Source organism: Herpailurus yagouaroundi, unplaced genomic scaffold (genome assembly GCF_014898765.1).
Source record: "Herpailurus yagouaroundi ecotype Mexico unplaced genomic scaffold, PumYag 182, whole genome shotgun sequence".
NCBI lineage: Eukaryota > Metazoa > Chordata > Mammalia > Carnivora > Felidae > Herpailurus > Herpailurus yagouaroundi.
Genome location: NW_024412413.1, coordinates 10,477,074 through 10,493,646, shown reverse-complemented (window position 1 = coordinate 10,493,646; position 16,573 = coordinate 10,477,074). Strand labels below are relative to the sequence as shown.

The 16,573-nt window shown below is 46.1% G+C and overlaps 1 protein-coding gene across 2 annotated transcripts in view; it reads left to right on the top strand.

Annotated features, from left to right (window-relative positions):
• Window positions 1-16,573, top strand: part of EIF3L (eukaryotic translation initiation factor 3 subunit L) — a 27,031-nt gene that overhangs the window by 8,467 nt on the left and 1,991 nt on the right. For both annotated transcript variants that reach the window (XM_040490876.1, XM_040490877.1), the window contains 7 exons: window positions 816-877; window positions 4,528-4,597; window positions 5,052-5,125; window positions 8,377-8,548; window positions 10,635-10,789; window positions 11,517-11,687; window positions 12,471-12,968. In XM_040490876.1, the coding sequence (XP_040346810.1) occupies window positions 816-877; window positions 4,528-4,597; window positions 5,052-5,125; window positions 8,377-8,548; window positions 10,635-10,789; window positions 11,517-11,687; window positions 12,471-12,968 (1,202 nt within the window). The remainder of the gene's footprint in view (window positions 1-815; window positions 878-4,527; window positions 4,598-5,051; window positions 5,126-8,376; window positions 8,549-10,634; window positions 10,790-11,516; window positions 11,688-12,470; window positions 12,969-16,573) is intronic.

Here is a 16,573-nt window from a genome sequence, read left to right as displayed (position 1 = left end):
CAGTCAGTTAAGCATCCAACTCTTGATTTTGGCTCAGGTCACAATCTCGGTCATGGGATTGAGCCCTGAGTCAGGCTCTGCACTGGGCGTGGAGCCTGCTTGGGATTCCCCCCTGCCCCCCTTTTTCTTTGTCTCCTTCTCCTCCCCCCTCCCCATGTGTTCTCTTTCTTTCAAAAAAAATAAATATAAAAAAATTAAATAGGATTTCTAAATAAAAGATACCCATATATTTCCGATTTTGATAATGTGACATTGCTTTCTTGGGAGCTGTTACTATTTATTTATGTGTTGGTTTATTAAACAACTGGTTGGCAAAATATCTTAAATGATGACGGGAAATGAGTCTGAATGAGATGAAGATGAGATTGAAAGATAAAACAAGGTGAATTTTCTTGTTGCACGTATTCTTGGGGTGTAAGTGTTAAAATTTAAAATGTAGATGTCGGGGCGCCTGGGTGGCTCAGTCGGTTGGGGGGCCGACTTCGGCTCAGGTCATGATCTCGCGGTTCATGAGTTCAAGCCCCACGTCGGGCTCTGTGCTGACAGCTCAGAACCTGGAGCCTGTTTCAGATTCTGTGTCTCCCTCTCTGTCTCTGACCCTCCCCGTTCATGCTCTGTCTCTCTCTGTCTCAAAAATAAATAAACGTTAAAAAAAATAAAAAAACCAAAACGTTTAAAAAAAATAAATAAGATGTAGATGTTGTTTAGTCTTTTAAATCATGTTTATCCCTTTACTCCCTTCAAAGGGGCTAGAACTGCCTGAGGACCCTGGTTGTTTGTGGATTACTAAAGCACCCCTTTGCCATCTCTTTCAGATGCTGTCTTCCTGATTTTGTACAAAGAATTATACTACAGGCACATATATGCCAAAGTCAGTGTGAGTATCTAAGTGTTGTTGGCGTTGTTTTAAACTGTGTGTCGTTTTTGCGTTTGGAACACAACCGCTGGTTTATATTGGTTCGGTGTCCAAGAGTGGTTGGCATGTGTTCTCAGCATTCTTTTAAGACATAATGGTGGGGGGATGGGGTGCCTAGGTGGTTGAGTAAGTTAAACGTCTGACTTCGGCTCAGGTCCTGATCTCACAGTACGTGAGTTCGAGCCCTGCGTCACAGTCTGGAGCCTGCCTCGGATTCTGCTCCCTCTCCCTTTGCCCTTCCCCTTGTTCACGCTGTGTCTCTCTCTGTCTCTCAAAAAAAAAAAGAAACACTAAAAAAATAATAATAATAATAACAGAGGGAATGATTGAATCTAGCAAGCTGGGTATCTATTCCAGACAAACTGTAATAGGTGATAGCTTTGCTGTCCGTTTTAATGTCTCCATCCCCACAGTTTCTGACTTGCACTCATCACATTGATTGGGTTGTAGGATGCCATCCTAATAGTGTGTTCCTGAGCGCCTTCTTAATTTTTTTTTTTTTATGTTTGTTTATTTTTGAGAGAGAGAGCACAAGCAGGGGAGGGGCAGAGAGAGAGGGAGACACAGAAGCTGAAGCAGGTTCCAGGCTCTGAGCTGTCAGCACAGAGCCTGACACGGGGCTCAAACTCATGAACTGTGAGATCATGACCTGAGCTGAAGTTGGATGCTTAACCGACTGAGCCACCCTGGGGCCCCCTGAGCACCTTCTTTTGTCCCTGCCTGTGATGTCCTTGCTTTTTTAACTCCAGTGCATTGCCGTGGAGTCTTCGACTCTGAAACATACGTGAAATTGTCACCGTGTGTCAAGCATAACATGCACTTGACATGCATCTATGTTCTAATCCTCACTGTAATCCTGGCACTTGACATGCATCTATGTTCTAATCCTCACTGTAATCCTGCAGAGCAGGCAAATTGAGGTGGTTTTTCTCAAATTCATACAACTAGTAAGTGGCCAGACTCCTTGAACTCAGGCCTGTCTTATTGGAGTACCAGTGTTCTCCCCCTACTTTGGGCACCTGTTTGATTCTTCTCTGATTTCTGAATTTTAGAATGACCTAAGTCTCTTAAAATACGATCTGTACTATTTATACACATGATGACTAAAAATCTCTATTATTAGCCCCAGTGTCTCTAAATCCATACTTGCATATCCAGCTACCTATTCCACGTCTCCACTTGGTTGTCTTTCTGGTCATCTCATCTCAAGTGTAACATACCCCAAACTGAAGTTTTCTTTTCCCTTTAAACCTGTTCTTCCCATGTCAGCCAACTCGCAAATAATACCACCGTGCACCCAGGTGACTTGGAGTGAAAACCTTGGCCTCTTTCTTGACTTTTGTCTCACTTGACTTCTAGCCTTGCAGCAAATCCTGTTCAGCTCTATCTTCAACATACTTCTTGAAACCACCCACTTATCACCGCCACCACTGCCGCTATCCTAGTTCAACGCATTATCGTCTCTTGCCTGGACTGTGTAGCTGCTTACCTGGTGTCCGTTTCCACTCTTCTACTAGAGTTTATTCTCAGCCTGGTAACCAGCATGATCCTTTTGAAACATAGTCTCACCAAGTCACACCCTGCCTCCCAATCCTCCCGTGACTTGCTATCATACTTGGAATAAAATCCCAAGTCTTAGTCATAGTTCTGCTTGATTTGGCTTCCCCTCCTTTCCTGGGCTCCTGGCCATCCTCGGGCCATCCTCCTGGCCACACTTCAGAGCGTATGTACGTCACTAGCTGACATCGTATTATTTGTTTACTAGGTTTTTGTTTGCTGCCCCCACTAGAGGGTAAAACTCCGCCAGGGCATGGACTTGATCTTGTTCACGGCTGTAATCCCGTGCCTCTTCACTGATGGTGACAGGCTAATTGTTGGAGCATGCGTGTGCATGTGTAAATGAAGGAAACTGGCACCATGATCTCTCCTTAGAGTATTTCTGCCTGCTCACAGTTAATTCAGTTCTCGTCCCCCTGAGGGGTCAGCTTGACCTGACTAGCGAGCTCTTGCTTTGCCGTGGGAGCCACCGTGAGTGCCGGCTGGAGGCGTTCCCATTGTCAGGGTACTGCAGGGACCGTGTTTTTCTGGCATCCCAGTGAGAGCTCTCACTACTTTGAGAGAAAGTGAAGATTCCCTCCTACACTTGATGCTTTGGCTCAGGTACTGTGTGGGCCATGCTGAGTCTAGCTAGCCTACATAACACGACTTTCTTGGGAAGACCATGGCATCAGAACCCATAGCACAAGTGGTTCTACCACGTCCAATCTTACCTTTGGTCTGTAATAAAGATTCAGCAGAAGCTTATTGATCTTGTAACCTCTTCATTAGGTACCACATGGGGTACATTCATATATATGGCCAGTGTTAAATCTTGTGGGGGCGTTTCATTGAAAGAACACTTAACTATATTGGGCACTTTTACGACATAGTCTCATTCTACAGAGACATTGAGTACCTTGTCAGAAGCTCAGTAAGCAGTGGGGCTAAAACTCCAGGGCTGTGTTCTTTCTCCCCCATTACAGATAGCATCGTGTTATTCCCCAGCTCAGAAACCTTCAGTGGTTCTCTGTTGCCAGCAACATGAAGTCTAGATTGGAGGTCAGCAGCCTTCACTATAAAGGGCCAGATAGGTTTTTTTTTTTGGCTTTGAGGCCATCATGGTCTCTGTTGAATGTGTTCAGCACTGCCTTTGTAACAGCTGTAGACAGTGAGTGCAGGGCTCTGTTCCAGTTGAACTTTTTATTGACAAAAACAGGCGATGGTGGATTTACTGACCCCTCTGGCCTAGATTTCTGTTGACCTGAAAGACCTCTACATTCCTGGCCTCTTCTAGTCTCGTGTAGCCTAGTGTAGCGTTATCTGCTCTCACCATTCTTTGAGCACTGTGATCTTACCTTTTTGCTTTTGTTAGTACTTCTGTCTTTCTTTCCTTCTTTTTTTTTAATGTTTGTTTTTGAGAGGGAGAGAGGGAGACACAGAATCTGTAGCAGGCTTTATCTAGGCTCTGAGCTACCAGCACAGAGCCTGACGCTGGGCTCAAACTCATGAACTGTGAGATCATGACCTGAGCCAAAGTTGGGACGTTTAACCAACTGAGCCACCCAGGCGCCCCAGTACTTCTGTCTTTCTGCTTCGCTAGATCTGCATGCTTGTTCTTTAATGGTCAGTTGGGGTTGTTGCCGTAAAACCTGAACATTACGGTCTGATATTCAGTGCCCCTTTGAACTGCTCTAGCTCTTACGGTCTTCCCTCTGACTTGAGTGCTCTTTGCATCCTCAGAAGGAGAGAGTCACCATCAGTTCTCATGGGTCTTTAGCCGTCATGGTAGACCATGAGTAAAATACATATATTTTATTTCTTAATATTTATTTTGAGAGAAAGCACTCATGCAAGGGAGGCAGAGGGGCACAGAGAAAGGGAGGGAGGGAGGGAATCCCAAGTAGGTTCCATGCTGTCAACACTGAGCCCAGTGTAGGGCTCAAACTCACCGTGAGATCATGACCTGAGCTGAAATCAAGAGTCTGATGCTAAAGCAACTGAGCCACCCGGGGGCCCTGAGTAAAACACATTTAAATTAAACATCTGTGCTGATGTCTCCTTTCTTTTTACAGGGAGGGCCCTCCTTGGAGCAGAGATTTGAATCCTACTACAACTACTGCAATCTCTTCAACTACATTCTTAGTGAGTTTGAGTTTGGCTAAGGGTATGAGGCTGTGATGAGGCCCAGTGCTGGCCTCTAGCTTTTTGTTAGCAGAATTTTATTTTTTTAAATTTTTTTTTTTCAACGTTTTTATTTATATTTGGGACAGAGAGAGACAGAGCATGAACGGGGAAGGGGCAGAGGGAGAGGGAGACACAGAATCGGAAACAGGCTCCAGGCTCCGAGCCATCAGCCCAGAGCCTGACGCGGGGCTCGAACTCACGGACCACGAGATCGTGACCTGGCTGAAGTCGGATGCTTAACCGATTGCGCCACCCAGGCGCCCCTGTTAGCAGAATTTTAATATGCAAGTGGAAGGGGGGATGTCCTGTTATTCATGGTCTTTTTAAGAGAAAAATTAGAAAATGTATTCTATATATAGCCTTACCAAGTGGGCATAGTTTGCATCTGACTTTGCTGTGATCTCCCACGCAGATGCCGATGGTCCTGCTCCCCTTGAACTACCCAACCAGTGGCTCTGGGATATCATTGATGAGTTCATCTATCAGGTATATGGCCAGCCGTGATCTCATTTGAAATAACTAGTCCAACAAAGGAGCAGCAGTTACCATTGTTTGTATTGTTAAAAAGATGCTTGGGATAAAAATGCCCCCATCATGGTTGGGGATATCCCCTGGTGGCGGTCCTCAGTGTCATGGTTTTCTGAAGAGTCAGTGACGCATAAGAGCTCTGGGTATCAATTTGGTAGTTGAGCTGACTTTCACCAAGCTCTTACCTGACCTTGAGAGTTGGTCTGATAGGGAGAATAAAGGCTTCCTAGGCTTTGGAGTCCGGTAGAAGTGAGTGGGTGCTGGTGTGGGGGCTCCCACCTGGTAGTCTGTCACGTGGACATGTTGTTTAAGCTCTCCCAAGTTTTACTTTCCTCTCTTAGGAAACAGAAATGTTGTATGCCTTGACTGTGATAGTGGTTATATGCTAGATAAGAATAAAGTAGAACATTAGCATCAAGGCGGAAACATTGCCTGTCTTGGAGTGCTCCTATGGAGGCTCCACCAAGAACTGGGTCAGATGTCAAGTACAGCAGCTGTGTAGCCCAGGGGTACGCTTTTCTTTTTTTTTTTTTTTTTCAACGTTTATTTATTTTTGGGACAGAGAGAGACAGAGCATGAACGGGGGAGGGGCAGAGAGAGAGGGATACACAGAATCGGAAACAGGCTCCAGGCTCTGAGCCATCAGCCCAGAGCCCGACGCGGGGCTCGAACTCACGGACCGCGAGATCGTGACCTGAGCCACAGTCGGCCACTTAACCGACTGAGCCACCCAGGCGCCCCAGGGGTACACTTTTCAAGTCTTGCTGTTCACTAACCTGGGACCTTGGGCAAATTACTTAACCACATTGCCTTGGTTTCTGTAAAAGCGGGATTTGGGAGGTGATTACTGGAAATGACATCTAAAGAGCTTAGTGCAGTGCCTGTCACAGAAGAATTACTCAGTAGATGTTGCCTGGTTGTTGTGATGGTCAATATTATCTTTATTCTTTTCCACATTCTTTTAGGTCAGTGTTATTCTTTAAAAATAGAATATAGACTTAAAAAACACAGAATAATTGAATTTGGAGATACTTGTTTCCTGTGAGTTTTATGGGGACTGGATAACTCTCACTGGGAATTTCCGGAGAAATCCGATTCTTAATAAAGCTGTTATTTGAGCTGCACAGACCAGAGACTTAGAAAGTGCTGGCAAGTTGTGATTGGTGGGCTGAGAAAGCCCTCCCAGGGCCCTTTGGGAGAGGCTTTCTGCTTAAGATGAGGCTTTGGTGCCTTTTGTGCAGTGAGGGCCACAAACCACACTGGCCTGGTTTGCTTCTTGGCTTGTGTCAGCCCCTTCTTTGGCATATTTTAGAAGGTTGGTGGTCCTGTTGACTCACAGCAGGTTAAGGAGGATCATCTGTGCTAAGGTTCTTCATCCTTCTTAAGATTATCGTAATCCCTTGGGCTTAGCTGGTGCTCTCTTAAGGGGCTTAAAGTGCTCTCACCGGTAACAAAGACTGGCCAGTGAGGGCCAGGTGGGATTCTGCCTGGCCAGGTAGATGTCACACGGGTAAGTGGCTTTTTCCCGCCACTCTGCTTTCATTTACTTTTATCAGTACAAGTAATACATCTGTATATCGTTACTGTTTAAAAACTTTGTCTATTTCAGATTGCAGATAAAGTGTCTTCCTCGGCTTTGTGGAGGCATCAGTTATTGTCTGTAAAGATAGACACCATGTTAATGTTTCTCAGGGTTATGTACATACAAAAATAACTCCATTTAGAAATGGTTTAATACATTTATGTCATTTGTTATGATATGGAACACTTAACATGTCTACATAGAGACAGCTTTGTTTTTTTCTGCTTACTACAAGATCTGTGTAAACTACCTTTTTGGTGATGAACATTTAGGTTTTCAGTTTCTACTGCTACAAACGGTGAGTTAGTAAATATCCTCATTTATGTTACACATAGGTTCATCTCTAGAGATCACTAGAGGTAGAATTGTTGGTTGAAGGATATTTGCTTTTTACGTTTTTTTAAATCAGCTTTATTGAGTCAAAATTTGCATACAGTAAAATACCAATTTTAAGTGCACTGTTGATGAGATTTGACAAATGTGTACACCGCCACTGTAGAGATCTAGAACATGCAATCCCTTTGGATTTTAGGAAATAGTAACATCTTGCCCTCCCCGAGGGCTGTGTCAAATTACACTGCTGTCAGCAGTATTTGAGAATTTCTATGCTGTGGATGTTACTGGTCTAATTTTTGTCTGTTTGATGGGAAAGAAATGGTGATCTCATTTTAATTTGCATTTCTCTGATACCTGAAGAGATCAAGCGTTTTCCCTGTTAATTGACCAATCTTATTTTTCTTTGAAGTGATCATCAGTGTCTTTTGTCCATTTTTCCATTGGATTATCTTGTTCTTACTGACATAGAATCTGTTCAATATTCTGGATACTCTTCTGTTAATTGTAAATCTGGAAACATTTTCCTACATTCTTAGAGGAAGATGATATTTTGGAGTTGAAGAACATTCTTGGGTCATCTAGGACCTAGATTCTAGGTCACTGGTTTCCAAACTTGGTGTGCACCAGAATCAACCAAGGAGCTTTTAAAAACTAATTGACTGCGTAGGTCTCTTGTGCTATTTTCTGGGTGACTGATGGAGCCCCAGCCCATTGCTGGTCCCAGATGGAACCACTGCCTCAAAAAATACCTGTGGTATGGGCCCTATATGTGCCCTACGCTGGGTGGTTAGGGTCTGTGGTTGGTACAGAGGCGACTCAGAGTGGGTTCCTGTCCTAGGTGAGTTGATGGTGAACTCCAGTAGGGAAGACACACGTACAGACACCTGCCCTGTCTCCACCGCATTCATAATCCTGACTTGGGCATGGCACAGCCGTCTAAGAGTAGATCTGTTACAAGCCACCTGGTTCTGATAGCCAGGTTGACTGCATTGCAAAGCTCATAGACTTTACACTTAAGTCTGGAGTCAAATACCAAACTGAATGTGTTTTTTTGTTTTACAAACTAACTTTCGTCTTAGAGATCTTTATTTAGCCGAGGAAGAACTAACGTGCTCAGTAACGAACAAAGTTCAATTTAAACCAAGATGGCTTTGCAAAAACAGGTAGTGCACAGAACAGTTTGGCATGAGCAGCAGTAGCCCCGGCCCTCCCCTCCCAGTCCAGCCCCCCCCCCCCACGGCCTCATGTTCTGCACCGGCGCCACTCTGTCTCTCTCCCTTCTTCCCGACAGTTTCAGTCGTTCAGTCAGTACCGCTGTAAGACCGCCAAGAAGTCAGAGGAGGAGATTGACTTCCTTCGTTCCAATCCCAAAATCTGGAACGTTCACAGCGTCCTCAATGTCCTTCACTCCCTAGTAGACAAGTCGAACATTAACCGGCAGCTGGAGGTGTACACGAGCGGAGGTGAGTGCTGCTTGCCATCTGTTCCCGGGGAAGAGAGGCCACAGAGGGGTCGCTGCGGCTTAGGGAACCGGCTGCTCCCGTTTGGTGTTGGACGTGGGCAGTAGCCAAGTGCGGATGTCGGGGGCTGTGCGGCTTGGCAGCCTGTCGCCGACAGACTGAACCGGCACTCGTGAGACCAGCATTTGCAGGCACTTGTACTGTCTCCAGGGCCTTTGTTTAGATCAGCGATTCTCCCAAGTTTTTGGTGTCGGGACCACTTTGCAGTCTTTAAAGATTGAGAATCAGCAAGTTGAGCTGTATAAATTTTGCCCCTGTGAGAAGAGTATCATTTTCTCAAATCACTTTGGCACCGGGTTTCATGGAAGAGAGCTCCGTGTGCTTCTGCCTTCTGTCTGTTGCAGTTACAGTCTGTTTTAGTTGCAGTAGATGAGGCAGACCGGGCCTCATCCAGACACGGAGTCGGGAAAGGGAGGAGTATCTCAGCAGCCTTTTCAGTCTTTGCGTTCTTTGCTGCTACATCAAAACTTGACAGCGAGGGGTTCATACCCGTTAATTGGATGAGGATTCTGAAAACGTTAGCAGTGAACTTTTACTTTCTTATATTAAAGTTCATAGGTTTATCCTGCAGCTTGAATGGATTTTTTTTTTTTTTTTTTTTTAACTGCTGCATGGTTTTGTAAAATACTGGTTCATGGAGTTATAAAGATTTTCTGTTGACAGATTTTATTATATAATTTAAAAAAATATTTTTAAATGTTTATTTTTGAGAAAGAAGGAGACAGAGTGCAAGCTGGGGAGGGGCAAAGAGAGAGGGAGACACAGAATCCGAAGCGGGCTCCAGGCTCTGAGCTGTCAGCACAGAGCCCAGCGCGGGACTCGAACTCACAAACCGTGAGATCATGATCTGAGCTGAAGTCAGATGCTTAACGGACTGAGCCATCCAGGTGCTCTTTTATTAGACAGTTTTTTTTTTTTTTTTTAATGTTTATTTATTTTTGAGACAGAGACAGAGTGTGAACGGGGGAGGGTCAGAGAGAGGGAGACACATAATCCGAAACAGGCTCCAGGCTCCGAGCTGTCAGCACAGAGCCCGACGTGGGGCTCGAACTCACGGACCGTGAGATCATGACCTGAGCCGAAGTCGGCTGCCCAACCGACTGAGCCACCCAGGAGCCCCTATTAGACAGTTTTTAAAGACCACATCTGTTACTTTTGTCACCGTCCCATCAGACAAGGCTTTATATGGAAGACATTGAACTCATAGTGGCAGATTCAAGTTCTTTAAGACTACAGTTTTTGCTTAAAAGCTCACATTTTCATTGGCAGTGAAGTGAGCACTGTCCATTTTGTTGCTGAAATGTAACAGGTTCACCTCGTTCAGTTTTGGAACGTGTCTGCTAAACACCCCAATCTGAATTTATGGGCCATTCTTTCAAGTAAAAATAGTATTTTGTGAAAAAAGTGGCTGGTTCTTTTACTGCACGTGGTGGGAAAGAATACAGTAATTGCAGGCCACTGCCTGATTTATGCTGAGTTGTTGGTAGTTTTACCCATGTTCTCGGGTGTTCGGTGCAAGTGTCAGTTCAGTGAGAAAGACAAATCGCATCTTAGTGTTATTAGGAAAATAGCTTTGACCTCAAGAACTTCCTGAAAGCAGTGGCCTTGGTGAGTAAACTGCTCCTGATAAAAAGGGCCATCTCAGTATTCTCAGGTGTCTTGGGACCAAAAAAAAACCCAAAAAAACCAAAAAACTGTCACCCCACTCAGGCAACTCTTGTTGGTAAATTTAAGATTAGTTTAAGGCCAGGGAGGCCTAGCTGGCTCATTCAGTGGATCATGTGATTCTTGATCTCAAAGTCATGAGTTCGAGCCCACGTTGGGCATAGGGATTACTTTAAAAAAGAAAAGGTTAGCATCAGGTCAAGTGTGCTGCTTCTTGGTATTTCTTTGAGGGCAGTGAATCTCTGTTGCGGGAAGCTTTAGAGGCCGCTCGTAGGTGAAGAGGTCACCGAGTGACGTTCAGGGCTCAGGCTTACCTTCTTTCACCTGCCCCTGCGGAAGTGTTCACGGTATCTGTTTCTCTCAGGTGACCCCGAGAGTGTGGCCGGGGAGTATGGACGGCACTCCCTTTACAAGATGCTTGGGTATTTCAGCCTGGTGGGGCTCCTGCGTCTGCACTCCCTGTTGGGGGATTACTACCAGGCCATCAAGGTGCTGGAGAATATCGAACTGAATAAGAAGGTGATTACCTGCACCTCCCTCCCCTCCCCACCCCCTTCCCGAGCCAGAGGTTCAAGAGACACTCTGATCTGTTAGGATACATTTCAGGGAGAAGAAAGGATTCATCCCCAGGCCAGTTGAAAATTGAGAACTGGGGGAACCACTGTAGTGAAAATCTGAGCCTGGGCAAGGTGCTTTCTCTGTGTTAGTTAGTAACACTTGAACTATTCAGCAGTCTTTGAATCTGTTTTCAAAACAGAATGACAATGGCAGATTTTTACCATTTAGGTTTCACTTGTTAAGGAATTAACAGAAGATTTAGTTCTAAGATGGTTAGATGATGGTTATTAGCTGTGGTGGTTTTTCTTAGCCACAGAAAAATTGGTGCCTTTTTGACGTGTGTATCTTTCAGTCTTTGTTTATCTGTTCCTTTATCAAGTTTATCTGGAAAAGGAGCAAGGAGGAATATGTGACTGAGGTATAGAGGGATTTGGATCTGAAAGAAATTTTAAGGTTACCTGATTCAGCCCCCCCCCCTTTAAAATATCTAACAAAATGAGGTTCTCGGGTCCTAGAACTTAATTGGTGAATGGTATGGTCTGTACTTAGAACCTCTGACTTGAGCCGGGGCTTCCCCTGGGTGGTCCAGGGCTTCTGCCTCAGCTGACACTGGGCCCTGCCAACCTCCAGACTCTCTCTGGGGTGGATCGGTTCTGGGACTCATGGGTGCTTCTCCCTAATTCCGCAGAGCATGTACTCTCGTGTGCCCGAGTGCCAGGTGACCACTTACTACTACGTCGGTTTTGCCTATCTGATGATGCGTCGCTACCAGGATGCCATCCGGGTCTTTGCCAACATCCTCCTCTACATCCAGAGGACCAAGAGCATGTTCCAGAGGACCACATACAAGTATGAGATGGTGAGGAAGCCTCCGACCGGCCTGACCCCTTGGCACCTATGCCAGCAGTTTTGGGGAAACGCCATCCAAAATGTTGCTCTTTGTATGCCTTTTCAAGCTGGCATGCTCTAAGTTTCTTTTCTTTGTGTCTCTTATCTCAGATCATCAACTCCTTAACAGTAGGGACGATATCTTCCATTTTACTTTTGTCCCGCGACAGTGCCTACACGTATTCAAAAACCGTTTGCTGAGCGTTCACTGGCCTGTCGGTGTTTAAAAAGGAGTTAGATGTGGGTACCGCCCTCACGCAGTTTGCCGTGGAGGAGGGTGGGTCCAAGATGTGCACAGCATTGAGGTTTCTAGGCAGAGAAGAGGTGTCGAGACTTAGAAGTATGGTGATGTGGTACCACGATGGACACTCTTGTCGGGGCGGGGGGGCAGGACAGTAGTCAGATTGGGGTGTCAGGTTCTGGAGTGGCCTTCACCACCCAGCTAAGCTGTTTGATCGTTACAGGCATTACGGCGCCATCCAAGTTTCTGGGTGACTCGGTCGTAAGTGGTGTGGGAGGATCGATCTGGTGGAGTGTGGGGTGATCCAGGGAGAAGGAGGCCCCAGTAGAGAAATGCAGGAGCCAGCTAAGGAGGACCTGGAAGTGGGCTGGGGAGGTTCACTGGAGCTAGAGGGCACATTGGGAGAGACTGTGGGAAAGCGAACGGACCCGGGAGGGTGTTGGGGCGACGGCGGCAGGGACTTCCGAAAGTCCGTGGCATTTGACCCTGCGGCGATTTCTGTCCCACCCCCAGATTAACAAGCAGAACGAGCAGATGCACGCGCTGCTGGCCATCGCGCTCACCATGTACCCCATGCGAATTGACGAGAGCATTCACCTCCAGCTGCGGGAGAAATACGGGGACAAGATGCTGCGCATGCAGAAAGGTGACCCGCAGGTCTATGAGGAGCTCTTCAGCTACTCGTGCCCCAAATTCCTGTCGCCTGTGGTGCCCAACTACGACAATGTGCACCCGAACTACCACAAGGAGCCCTTCCTGCAGCAGCTGAAGGTGTTCGCCGATGAAGTGCAGCAGCAGGCCCAGCTCTCAACCATCCGCAGCTTCCTCAAGCTCTACACCACCATGCCTGTGGCCAAGCTGGCTGGCTTCCTGGACCTCACGGAACAGGAGTTCCGCATCCAGCTCCTCGTCTTCAAACACAAGATGAAGAACCTGGTGTGGACCAGTGGCATCTCTGCCCTGGACGGCGAGTTTCAGTCGGCCTCTGAGGTGGACTTCTACATTGATAAGGTACGGCAGCCCCCCGGCCTGGGTCTCTGGGGCCCTCTGTTCACGCACCCCGCGGTAAACACTGACCGGGCACCCACCGCGCTGAGCATTTGGGACTTCGCGGTGAACAAAATCCACAAAGATTTCTGCCCTAGTGCTGTTGTACTAATGTAAGAAAATAGACACTAAGTGTTCTGATGCAGCGAATCGGGTAGTAGGTGTCGATGCGAAATGAGCAAACCCACTTAATTTTTTAAGAAAAAAAGTTCTGTTCGAGTCCGAGTCCGCGTTAAGACAGCTGCCTGAGATGCACAGTCTCCACAACGTAGAGAATGCTCCAGGGAACGAACGTTTGGTGTGAGAGTTCTATATGGTTTTGTTTTGTTGAGTTACAAGTCGCAGTGAATGACCTTCCAGAGAGTTACAGACTTTATGTTACTTGCAGGGCTGTATGACTTTAATCTTATGGGAATCCGGGAGTTTTTTTTTCTATTTCTTCAGCCCACATTCTTTTTTTTTTTTTTAACTATTTTTTTTCTATTTCTTATCTTTATGTTTGGAATGCTTCTCTCTCTCTCTCTCTCTCTCTCTCTCTCTCTCTCTCTCTCTCTTTTTTTAAACGAAGTAGATGTACAGAGTTTGCTTGGGGCAGAAATAGAACCCGTGCTTTGAGGTTTTGCCAGGTCATTTTGATCTTAGGTAAGGGTTAAAGTATAGCTTCCCTAGAGCCCAGGAGCAGGGCCCACAAACACGGAGAGGTGAAATTTTTCCTTTATTTTGTGGTAGGTTAGAATCATCGAGTGCTACCCAGTTACCGGTGGTGGTGGTGGGAGGCAGGGGTCGCAGGACTGACTAAGGTGCTCGGGACAGCCTGTGCTGAGGAAGGGAAATCGAAGCTAAGACTTGAGGGAGTTAAAGACATTAGCCAAATGCACATCTGGGGGAACAGCTGTCCACGTAGAGGGAGCAGAGGCCCTGGGCAGGAGCGAGGGGACAGCTTCGGTGTGGCTGGGGCGGCCCGTGAGAGGAGGCTGTGGCCGAGGGAAGGCTGGAGACGGAAGAGGGTGGGTGCTGTGTCACATCTTCCATCTTTTTTTTCCCCTCTGTTCTGCTTAATTTCCTTTGGATATATTGTTCTGTCCCTGTTCGTGTCTTCAGCTCTGCTTTTGCTTTCTCTGATTTTTTTTTTTTTTCACGGTTCAGTGTTTCCTTAGATGCCTTTTTTGTTTTTTAAACCTAGGACCGTTCATTCTCCTAGAGGGGATTTGCTTTTGCCTCTTCAAGGTGCCTAGGGAGATTACTGGTCCGGGACCACCAGAGACCAAAGCCTCAGGTTTTCTGGGTGGGACCAGGTAGCAAGCCCAGGGCTGCAGCTGCAGATTGTCAGAAGAATCACCTCGTGTTTATAGTATGTTGGGGATGGGTCTCTTTCTGTTATGCTCCTTGGCCAATTTGGTGAGCTTTGCTTGATGTCTGGAGCAGGCAGTTCTGTCCGTGTCCGCCTTTAGCTTCAGGGTGTAGCCCTTCAGGGTCCCAGCAGTGCAGGGAGGGGTTTCTGTAAGACGCCCCAGCCTTGGTTTGTCCCCTCTGTGCAGGTCTTCTAGGATTGATTAGCGAATGTCTTCAGTGCAGAGGGGGCTTCTGTGTTTTACTTAGGATGGTTTATTTTCTCTTAAGTAGCTCTGTATGCTCTTGTCAGCTCTTTGATGTTATGAGGAGGTTTAAAAAAATTGTTTTGTTTAACATTTACTCATTTTTGAGAGCACGCAAGCGGGTTGGGGCAGAGAGAGAGGGAGACACAGAATCAGAAGCAGGCTCCAGGTTCTGAGCTGTCAGCACAGAGCCCGACGTGGCACTGGAACTCACGAACCGTGAGATCATGACCCCAGCCGAAGTCAGACGCTTAACCGACTGAGCCACCCAGGCGCCCTGATGTTATGAGGAGGTTTTTAAAAATCATTCTGTATTTTGGTTGTTTTAAGAAAGTGTGCTGGTCTACACATACTGTTTTTTGGGGAGTTTTTTTAAGGTATAATTTGTATAACAAACTTCACTGTTTTTTTTTTAAGTGTTTTATTTATTTTTGAGACAGAGACAGAGCATGAGCAGGGGAGGGGCAGAGAGAGAGGGAGACACAGAATCCAAAGCAGGCTCCAGGCTCTGAGCTGTCAGCACAGAGCCTGACACGGGGCTCGAACTCACAAACCGAGAGATCATGACCTGAGCCGAAGTCGGACGCTTAACCGATTGAGCCACCCAGGCGCCCCAAACTTCACTGTTTTAAAGGGTATAATTCCAGGGGTGCCTGCGTGGCTCTTGATTTTGGTTCAGGCCACGATCTCACAGTTTGGAACTTTGAGCTCGAGTCCTGTGTCTGGCTCTGCACTGACAGCATGGAGTCTGCCTGGGATTTTCTCTCCCTCTGTCTCTGTCCTTCCATTTGCTCATGTGTACGAGCTTGCGCTCTCTCTCTCTCTCTCTCTCTCTCTCTCTCTCAAATAAATAAACTTTTTTTTACAAAAGGGTATAATTCCATGGTTATTAGTATATTCATAGTGTCACACAACCATTTCCACTGTCTAATTCTGCAACATTTCCCACATCCCCGAAAGAAGCTTCTACTCATTAGTGGTCATTCCCAGTTCCCCTTGTACCCTAGTCCCTGGGAAACCAGTAGTCTGCTTTCTGTCTCTGTGGATTTATCTCTCTCTCACTCTTTTTTTTTAAAGTTTATTTGAGCGTGAGAGAGCATGCATGCGAACAAGGGAGGGTCAAAGAGAGGGAGAGAGAATCACGGGTGCCCAACCAACCGAGCCCCCCAGGTGCCCCTGGATTTGTCTATTTTTTGACATTTCCTATACATGGAATCATAAAATATGTGGCCTTTTGTGTTTGCCTTGTTTCATTGGATGTGTTTTCAAGTTGCATCCAGGTTGTAGCATGTATTAGTACTTTATTCCTTTTTAAGGCCGAAAAATACTCTACCGTAAGGATATACTGCTTTATTCATCCACTCATCAGTTGATGGACATTGAATCGTTTTCGCCTTTTGGGTATTGTGGATATAACACTGCTGTGAATTTTTGTGTGCACATAATCTCTTGGGTGTATACCTACTTGTGGAATTGCTGGGTCAGTTTGGGTAGTTTGTTTTGAAAGCTCATCTTGCTAAATAAACTGTGTCATTTGGAGTTTATGACTTTTGCAAGACTTAATGTTTGGCAGAACTTAGGTATCTCTGACGTGAACCAAAAGTAGAAACATCAGAAGTGGAAGTTTTCCAGTGTTTTATTCGTGCTTTTAAAAGTCAGAACTGTCCCTTGCAGCATTACATCAACTACCTAAAGTCCTTTTTGAGTTTATTCCCAGTACCTGACATGTACACATTCTTTGGCAATGTCAGTAACCTGGTCCATCCCTCTGTCGTCTCTTTGTGACCCAGCTGAACTAGTCCCAACTATCTGGATGGTCTTTAATAAAATACTTCTCCCGGGGCGTCTGGCTGGGTCAGTCAGTAGAATATACAACTCTTGGGCTCAGGGTTGTGAGTTCAAGTTCCACGTAGGGCATGGAGATTTGTTTTCTTTATATAAATGTGTGTGTGTGTAAAGAAATATATGTATGTA